We start from the raw sequence: 9,901 nt of genomic DNA, 5'->3' as shown, positions 1-9,901 counted from the left end.
ACAGACATGTTTATTGTGTATTATTTTCAACGTGTTTATTGCTAAGTTTAGTGTGTCAAAATAGAAGCGCAGCCATAATTCGCGTGCAGTGTATCTGGTTGCCATGACAACCGCACGCGCTTCCTGCATTGCAGAAATAAGCCGTAATTTTGTTTTATTTGTAACTCTTTGGTAGATACATTTATCATTTCTATTACACTACTACTATACTGTTACTACTAATAAAACAGATCTCTGGGGGCCCCAAAAGTGCGTGGGCCCTTAGAATCGTCCTAACTCCCCCCTTAGTGGTGACCCTGGATGGACAAATGAAGCCTCGTAAAACTGAGGCTTTCCTCTGACTGTTTCGGGAAAAGATTCAAAGCTTCGAGTGTGTCGAAAACAGCGCTATCTGGTGGTTAATAAAAATATAGCGTTCCGTAGGACGAAACATCTACTATGGCCGCTTTCAAAAGCACTGCTTCGTGAAGCTTCGAAACTTTTGCGAATCATTTATTTCGAAACAGTGGTTCAGAGCGCGTATCAAACTGCCAAAGTTACATGAATTCAGTAAACGCCATGGTGTTTCGAGGGCTTCGAAACAGTAAATCATTTTGCGAAGCAATTGGTTCAACTTATTCGAAGCTTCGAAAAGGTTTGTTTCTCCCATCACTAACATCTATCACACATTCCACAGATCGATTCAAGTTAAGTGCACAAATAAAAGCCAAACAGTGTGTGTGTTTGTTAAATTTCTGTCTCTGATCAATTAATTTACCCATTAAAGTGTGCAATTTAATACCAGTACGAATATCAATATGATGTAATAGAAGAATAATGTAGCCTACACATATGAATTGCATATGACAAATATTGAATTTTCCTGAAATTATTATTATTCTTATTATTTGTATGACTGGGTATCTAAAATGTAACGGAATAAGTCCGAATTAAAACTTACTCGTAAAGTAAGATCTGGGGGATCGAACATTCCGACACGCAAAGTGAATCCCCCTACAGTCAGTCATTTTATTTCTGAAAACTCATCTTTGATAATCAAAATGACATAGACTATTCCCATGAAAATAGTTCCATAGTTCTCCATATCTTTAAAGTCCGCATGAAATCAAAATTTACAATATTTATTTTGTTAACGCACATTGCTAGTCTTAAGGTCAACAATTAATCGGTTAAAAAAAACGTTAATCCTCTGAAAAAAAATTGTTTGTGTAGGTAATCTTTAATCAAAATCTGATCACATGCTTCCGCTCTGGAATTGCATGCCTTCTCTGATGACGTCAGTTTGACCACTTGGGCCTGCCTTAGGCAGAATATGCTTAAAGGGTTAGTTTCGCGCATTCATAATAAAATGTGCTTCACATTGCTCCAGGGGGTGAATAAAGGCCTTCTGTAGTGAATCCATGCGTTTTTGTAAGAAAAATATACACATTTCAAACGTAATAAACACTTTTCTCTCACTTCTGTTATCTTTAATACGCGGAAGGCGTTCCGGCGGAAAGCATGTGACGTATGCTCAGCGCGCGCGCCTCTGAGATATGCTAGTCTCACGAGTTTGTTTATAGGAGCAAAGGAAGCAAAGTTTCCTTACTTTAGCAAAGGAAAACCAGTCTCCTCTTGGCTTATATTGAAATCCTCCGACATTTTTCTTTGCAAATCTTAGGTTTGTTCTTCTAATTCGTGACCGCCGTTTTGTTTTGTTGTCTCTCCGCATTCGTCACTAATCACGCAACGCCGACGTGCTACGTCATCCGCCGGCACGGCTTCCACGTATGACAGTTGGCGGAAGATATATAAAAGTGTTTATTACGTTTGAAATATGGATATTTTTCTTACAAAAATGCATGGATTCACTACAGAAGGCCTTTATTCACCCCTGGAGCCATGTGAAGCATGTTTTATTATGAATGCGGGCGCTTTATTTGACGACTTGTGGACTGTTCAACTGCAACACCCGCTGACTGCAATGATAGAGCTTGGAATAGCCAGGACAATTTTTTATATAACTCCGACTGTATTAGTCTGAAAGAAGAAAGTCATATACACCTAGGATGCTTCGAGGGTGAGTAAAACACAAGCCAATTTTCAATTTTGGGTGAACAAACCCTTTAACCATGCCTCTCCAACCGTTACTTTGCTGCGAGCAAAAGATGAGAGGAGGAGCGCAAATATAAAACCCCACCCTTCTGTTTTAGTTGGAAATATGTCACCATACTGAAATAAAGTTGATTTTCACCACAGGGGTGTCTTTAAAAATTACTATTCTACAGTAAATCTGTTTTGTGTAGAATCACATGAGGTTGACTAAATGATGAGATTTTTGTATCCCTGTATAAAAATGATTGTCAGTGTTTTCAAATAATCACCAACAAGTTACAAGGAGGATCACCTCATAAAGAACATTTACTTCAGTAAGGTTTACAATAAATTAAGAATAAAACATAAAATAATTTCCATTCACTGTAAAATGTATTGATTGATCTGTAATGATGACATACTATATCCTGTCCCACTCATATCATAATCAACTACAAAACTAAAAGAAATCTCCAAAAAAAAAAGTAACTTAACCCACACTTGAGTGGACATACTCCACTGATATCGCTTTAGGCTACTCACCAGCTAAGACGATGGCAGAAGAATCAACAGAAAAGTCTCGCTCTAGTCAGTAGTCATAACGTGAATGTTACTGTGTACTGTTGAATTTCAAGTGAATGCTGACGCAAAACGGAAACTGCGGGACTTTCCAACATGCCGCCTCCAGCCCACACATACACATAAAAGTGTGCGTCTCAAACAAAGGCTGCACTACCAGCTGCGTTTTTCCTAGTTCAGTCCTTCAGAGGCTTGAAGGCTAGAGTCCTCCTCGGCATTACACGCTAAAATAGCCTACAAATAATAAAACTTCATTTTGGAAAAATACTTTGTATTACAAATCTTTATATTATTTGGCTTTCTATTAATGTAGGCTAATAATGAATCACAGCCGTCTACAGTCTCCCAGTGGCTTACTTTTTTGGCAGTTTAGTGTTAGTAATTTACAACAAAACAAAAAATAACATCTTTGCTTTCATGTACGAAAACATATTTTTTTGTCTTAGATTTCATAATGAATTCAGACAAGCTCACTGACTCGTTTTTCGTCAGTTTATTTTCGTGAATTGGAATGTGGATTGTGGGTGACAGAAGGATCCTTCAAATCCAGCTGAATGAAGGACGCGAAACGAAGCTGCCTTCCGACTGACACAGTGTTACGAGATTTTCAGTTTCTGAAATGTTTTCTGTCTGAATATTTATGAGTTTCACAGACATGCGGATGGAACTGAGAATTGTAGTTAACGCTCCGCATATCACAGCAGGATTAATGGAGTATTCCAAAACCGGTAACGTAGCCTAATATTTTCAGCGTTGCGCAAACTTATGTTTAAACTACGTTTGTTGATCATTTCGTAACAGTTGATGTTTTTTAACGTTTTGTGCAGTCGTCCATGACTGAATGATTGCAGACATTCTTTGTGTAATGTTAGGATGAAGCACAGCAAACTTCAGCTAGTTTTTATTGATTTCAGTTTGCTGTGCTGTAGCTGCGATGCTTTAAAACTGTGTCTGATGTTGTTATCATTTGAATGCAACAACTGAATCTTGTATCTGATTTAAACATAAAGTTAAGTGGTTTTCATTACCCATTCTACTCTTAGTAATTTAATAATTTAATAAATTTCATAATTTAAAAGTTTAGTGCAGAAGTATCGAATCGGTATCGATATCGACGATACTGCCTTGAAAAATATCGGTATCGTATCGAAAACAAAATAAGGGGTATCGCCCATCCCTACTGACTAATCATTATTAATTTATGCTCCGCCCACTCGAAAGTCTCAGCGACATTTGATGACGTTGCAGCCGAGTCATGCAGCCTTTGAGAAGAACCCATCCAATTTCCTAACTCCTACTAGTTCTTTATTACAAATAAAAATTGACTCAGTTTCATATTTACCTCCGTTTTTCTCTTCCCGACAAAGACAATAAACGTTTTTAGCGCTAAATTTAAACCGCGAAATATTCATAGATATGTATAGGCTATAACTGTTTTTACATCAGGCACAGGGAAATGCAGTTTGTTCATCAAGTCTACCTTCTATTGAACAATTGACATGGGCTAGAAAAATAAAGCTTTATGTTTGAAACATGTTTTGTTTTCAGAATCGTGGGATAATCATAGCTTTAAAATACATAGGCTAATATATGTGGCATCTAACTAATACCATTAGTAGCCTACTGTTAATAGTAAAATTAGTTCTGCAATCCCCCCCCCCTCATTTTGGTTCGTTCCGCGATCCTTGCCATCGTGTGTACACAAAGCGCATACAAACAAAAGGTCAGCATTCACAATTAGAACGTATGATCAATAAATATTTGCTTCGCTTTAAATCTGACTGATGACTAAAACGAACCAGCCATATGCAACATTTATAGGTAGGGAGGAAGACAACCACCCCACGTTTAACGTTTTTTCCCCCACTTTCCCATGTGCTCCTCAATGACAGATATGATAGATGTGATAAATTAGTTGTTTCTCAAGTCTATGATTGTGTAAAGGTTTATTAGCATGTATGAAACTTATAAAGAAAAAATATAAATTCAATCTCTTAAAATAATCACTTGAAATTAATGTTTCAAGCATGACGCTACATTCCAAATGTATTTACAGAATTGCTACATTATATTCTTATTCTTGGAAGTTTTTCATTTTAGGTTTAACTATTCATTTGATTAATGTTCTCCCATCACTTGATTAACATAAATTAAAGGTTGTAGTTCCTAATAATAATAATAATGTCTCAGTGTTTTTATGAGATCTAGGGCCCTTCATTTAAAGTCCCCTATACCAAATGAATGGTATAGAACATACACATGCCTTTTGAATGGATCAATACAGAGGTAAGCAAATGTCTGCTCATTTTCTGTTGCAGATGGGTAGCATAATCCACTGTGATCCTAATAAACAAAAACAGCAATGTTAACATAATTAATAAGGCATGCTGCATCTTTAAGGATAATTGTGCACAAGAAATAAGTTACATACATGAGCAGAAACTTTCAAGATTGTTGTGACCACAGTGATCTCTTTTGTATCTCGATCCTTCTGAACGCTGTAAAAGACATATGAATGAGAATTTATCATATGACAACCAACCATACATTTGTTTGGGTATCTTGGTGAAATGGTAAAGAGGTCATGTGTTAAAAATCAAAATTAAAAAAATGTGTATATCCTATATGATATTACTCCATTAAACATTTTTCCACATTAATGTGTACTCAAGTTTACTTATTTTGGTCCCACATTCATGTGAAATGTTCAAATGGAAAATAATGTCTGTAAAAATCTCACCTGACCAAGTCTTTGTACATCATTTTTGCTGTCTCAACATAGGGATCGATGACATCCTCACATTGGCAAAGTTCACCACCTAAGACCATATGCTTGAACAGTCTAAACAAAAACTCCTGACGATCACTTGGACTGATTATATGATAGTTGTTAGAATCTTCTTCAAGCAAAAGCTGTCAGAGAGCATGCCAAACAACAGAGGTTAAACAAACATTTTGATACAGCTATCAGCCATGTTTGAGAGCATCACTGATAATAGTGAATGATGTAACAATCCATACCATCCTTAACTCATCAAAGTCTGGGTATATTTCATGGTAACATTTGACAATGTGGCCAGATGGATGCAAAATTCCATTTGAGTAAATTGGATTGAATATATCTACTGACACCTTTGTGCATGGGACAACTTCAACATTTACATGTGTGATGTCTCTACCTGTGAATGGGTAAAAAGCCATGAGCCATTTTTAGCCTTCATGAAAGGAGATATAAACATAAAATGACATAAAACATTATAAATGAATTCCAATAACAATATGCCTTATCATCAGAAGTATTAACATACCCAGTAGTGTCCATGATCCAGCAGTATCAAGTACCTTTAAATTGTTCTTCACACATGGATCTTGAAAGAAACTCTGAAAAAATATAATAATTATAATAATGTTGACGTATACTGTTTAATGTTGCTGTGACAAAGAAAGTTGAAGTTCATGTGTGAATATTTACCCAAGCAAAGTCATTGCTTCTATAAGACTGGAAAGATTGGTCAAAGTTGAAGGCCTGGATGTTAATTCGACCTAGCATGGACCTAAAAGGCAATGATGAATTTTAGAATTGGTAACTGAATCTTGTAATTGTAATCTTATGTAATTTTTATCATATGAATGCTACGATAAAGCAGCATTTATCGCAGCATTACGATAAATACACCCCCCCCCCAAAAAAAAAAAAAACCTTTAAAAGCTGATAAAATACCAGTAATGTGTAACTTAAGTAATCGACAACATTTTACCACCCCTCAGTGAAATTCTCCACAGGAAACTACCTAAAGAATCTACAGTGACATATTCGGCTGACATGCAAATAGGTCAGAAATCAAAACAGCTTTACAAGAATCTATTCATTTGGGATTCCCCCTAGATTTTATGGGGTTGATTTTGGAACATCGTATCTGTCTTTAAACACATTACATTGACTAATTAGGAGTGAATAATGTTTCCACATGTTATTATTTAATATCTAAAAATGAAGGTCTTATAGAGATGCAGTGAAAAAAATAAGCTGCAGATGTAAAATGGATATATTTTGCGAGACATCCATTTGCTCAAGGGGTTTTTATTTTATGTTTTTTTTTGTTTTTTTTTCATGGCATTGTTATTTACTGCTCTGCTCTTAGTTGTTTATGATTTGGATAGCAGCCATGTTTTATATAGCATCACAAATCAATTTTAAATTGAATTTCAGTTAATGCTAATATCATTTTCACATTTCTAGTTAATGTGTTTTATGGATGCAGACACTTATGCATCATCTTTTCATTTCATAATCACAATCAGAATGAGTTTTATTGGCAAGTATGGAATTTGTATTGGTGACAGGAGCTTCCAATGCAGAAAAGGTGCATAATACAGACACACACACAGGCAAAAATATAATAAATAGGTAAAGTGGAATAAAATACAAAAATAAAAATAGACAATAAAATTAAATAGAATATAGTACAGCAATAGAAATATAACAACAATACAAAACAACAATATTCTTTTCCAAATTCATCAGTTTTCCTGCGCATTAATTCATAAAGTCTCGGTATTGCATTTCCAATGTCTTACATTTGAATTAATAAAATATTGTCGAGAATCACCACACTGTATTAAGCAGAAATATGTTGATGGGCACAACATTAATGACGCGCCTCTTGTTTCACCGGTAACTCAACAGATTGTCATTGAATTCAGTAAAGTTGCACCTATAGAGCATATTCTTACCATTTCATCAGGAGTCTTGATATCTTGGGATCTTGCCGTAACGTGAATTTTTTGGTAGAAAGCAAATTGAAGGTGAACCCTTGCTCAAACGCAAGTTTCTCTTCCGCCATGTTACCTGTTGTCCACCGGTTACCATGACAACTAAAGACAGTCGCGCTCACGGTGCAAAATGACGCGGGAGCAGAAGGCCTGTTCGCTCCAAGGACGGTAACTAAAGATAACGATAAAGATATAATTTTAAAAATCGTTCTCAGTATTAACGACTAGCAGAACTCACACCGCAGGAATAACGATAAAGGCACAGAGAAACAGTATCATTGGAATCACGTTCAGAATGATTTTTTTCCAGCTGATGAACATTGACATCCAATCAGAGTCAATTTAAAGCGGCAGACGAGCATGGCTTCAGAATAAACAGACGATATCGTCCGCTGGTGTGGACGCTAATAGTTATCTTTAGTTACAGTGCCGTGAAAAGGTTTTTGCCCCCCTTCCTGTTTTTTATTTTATTTTATTTTTTGCATATTTGTCACACTTAAAAGATTCAGATTATTAAACAAATTTTAATATTGCACAAAGGTAATGCAAGTTAATACAAAATGCAGTTTTTAAATGGTGATTTCATTTATTAAGGGAAAAAAGCTGTCCAAACCTGCCTGGCACTACTTGAAAAAGTAATTGCCCCCTAAATCTAATAGCTGGTTCTGCCACCCTTGGCAGCAACAACTGCAATCAAGTGTTTGCGATAACTGGCAATGAGTCTTTCACATCGCTGTGGAGGAATTTTGGCCCACTCTTCTTTGCAGAATTGTTTTAATTCAGCCACATTGGAGGGTTTTCGAGCATGAATGGACTGTTTAAGGTCATGCCACAGCATCTCAATTGGATTTAAGTCCGGACTTTGACTTGGCCACTCCAAAACCTTCTTGAGCCATTCAGAGGTGGACTTGCTGGTGTGTTTATGAAATTTAACTCAGCTTTCTAAAATAATGTGGTTAATCACAGTTAATCACATCTTTCATGATTTAGCAGGAAGGGGCAATTCATTTTTCACGTAGGGGCAGGTAGGTTTGGACAGCTGTGACAAATATGCAAAAAATGAAAAAAAAAAAAACAGAAAGGGGGCAAAAAACTTTTTATGGCACTGTATCTTTCTTGGTGTGAACGGGCCGTAATGCCCAACAGATGGGTTCCTTAAGTGTATACTGAAGGACAATAACATGAAACCCTTTTGATCATGATCAAGAATTTCTGCATAGATGCCAAGAGTACAGTGAAAATTACATATATATATATATATATATATTGATGCATTTGGCATGCTTTTATTCAAAGAAACTTACAGTGAATTCAGTATATAGTTTGAATCAGGCTTATATAAATGGACTAGAATTAGCACAAATTAGCTTTGAAGATGCAATAAATGGTCTATTATAAAGAAAAATATACATTTACCAGTCGAAGTGTTTTGAAGGTAATATATCTTGGTGTGTTTTCATTCTATCATGTCCAGGATTTCCCTGTGTTTCGAAAGGAATGCATTTACGAATGCTGCTCTGGGTCCCGCTGATTCCAACCTCAACAGAAAGAAGTGTCACATTTCAGCATCTGGTTTTCATAGCCAATACAGGATGTTGTCGAAGTGCAATAAAGCAAAAGTACTTTAGAGTGAAACAGAATTGGTCTGGACACTTTTTGTTGAGGTGAGAACAGCTGTTTGTGTTTTTTTTGTGAGGTTTCCTTTCTTTTTCCTTTTTTTTCTTCTGAAGCAAAAAGGCAGTCCGGTCCACAAGAGAATGCTGGAGAAAACTGCCGTCTCATTGGAAGGTGCACATCTTCACACTTTCACATGTGGGACTGCTGCATACACCAAAATGATCTGGATCACTTTATTTCTGCATCTTTTTGCATCATCAGCTGTGGTGAGTGTTGTAAACTTCTCCCTTCTGTAATTAATCTGTAATTAATGTTAATAAACCATAAAGTTTTTATTTAGATTCTTGCAATATTTGCTACAATGCATTAGTATTTCATTCTTATCACAATAAAATACTTTTAAGTCAACATATGGTGCTTATATAACAACTGGAAAAGGGTACTTTTTTAAGTGAAATATATAATTCAGTTTAATGTTAAATAATGCAATAAATCATATTTTAAATTATATTTTACAAATTATTTATATTGTAAATGAATATTTTGTTGTATAATGCAACTTGTGAATATGTAATAATGCGTGGTATATTTTGTGTGTCTTAGAATATTAGCAGTACTAATCGCAATAATCCTGCTATATTGACTGGGGAATCTAAGGACGCCTCTCTTCAAGGCCAAAAAGAGCATTATCACAGAGACGCAGACAAAGACAAATGCACTATGCCATGTGAAATGACTGCAAAGCTAATGCGTGATGAGAAACATTCCTTGTGCAGTAGGTGTTCCATTTTTTTGTGCGCACAGTGCATATGTGCATATGAATATGTGACCCTGGACCACAAAACCAGTCATAAGGGTA

At 35.8% G+C, this 9,901-nt stretch overlaps 3 protein-coding genes across 3 annotated transcripts in view; 1 reads left to right on the top strand and 2 right to left on the bottom strand.

Annotated features, from left to right (window-relative positions):
- The window catches only part of LOC107681145 (baculoviral IAP repeat-containing protein 2-like), a 19,114-nt gene extending 16,408 nt beyond the window's left edge, over positions 1-2,706 (bottom strand). The window contains exon 1 of the mRNA XM_016477324.1: positions 2,617-2,706. The gene's annotated coding sequence lies outside the window, so the exon portion shown is untranslated. The remainder of the gene's footprint in view (positions 1-2,616) is intronic.
- Positions 2,707-4,783: 2,077 nt separating this feature from the next.
- Positions 4,784-7,609, bottom strand: cfap300 (cilia and flagella associated protein 300). Its single transcript, XM_016477294.1, has 7 exons — positions 7,387-7,609; positions 6,125-6,206; positions 5,961-6,033; positions 5,674-5,831; positions 5,393-5,565; positions 5,084-5,150; positions 4,784-4,995 (listed from the first exon to the last, which is right to left on the bottom strand). The coding sequence occupies exons 1-7, from the start codon at positions 7,494-7,496 to the stop codon at positions 4,867-4,869; spliced, it is 792 nt and encodes a 263-aa protein (XP_016332780.1). The 5' UTR covers positions 7,497-7,609; the 3' UTR covers positions 4,784-4,866.
- Positions 7,610-9,039: 1,430 nt separating this feature from the next.
- LOC107681099 (angiopoietin-related protein 5) overlaps positions 9,040-9,901 on the top strand; it is a 3,359-nt gene continuing 2,497 nt past the window's right edge. The window contains exons 1-2 of the mRNA XM_016477258.1: positions 9,040-9,308; positions 9,646-9,817. Coding sequence (XP_016332744.1) covers positions 9,183-9,308; positions 9,646-9,817 — 298 coding nt within the window. The 5' untranslated portion in view covers positions 9,040-9,182. The remainder of the gene's footprint in view (positions 9,309-9,645; positions 9,818-9,901) is intronic.

The sequence above is a fragment of the Sinocyclocheilus anshuiensis genome, unplaced genomic scaffold (genome assembly GCF_001515605.1).
Source record: "Sinocyclocheilus anshuiensis isolate Anshui unplaced genomic scaffold, SAMN03320099.WGS_v1.1 scaffold412, whole genome shotgun sequence".
Lineage (NCBI taxonomy): Eukaryota > Metazoa > Chordata > Actinopteri > Cypriniformes > Cyprinidae > Sinocyclocheilus > Sinocyclocheilus anshuiensis.
The sequence above is the reverse complement of the archived record's forward strand: the minus strand, read 5'-3'. Positions and strand labels throughout refer to the sequence as shown.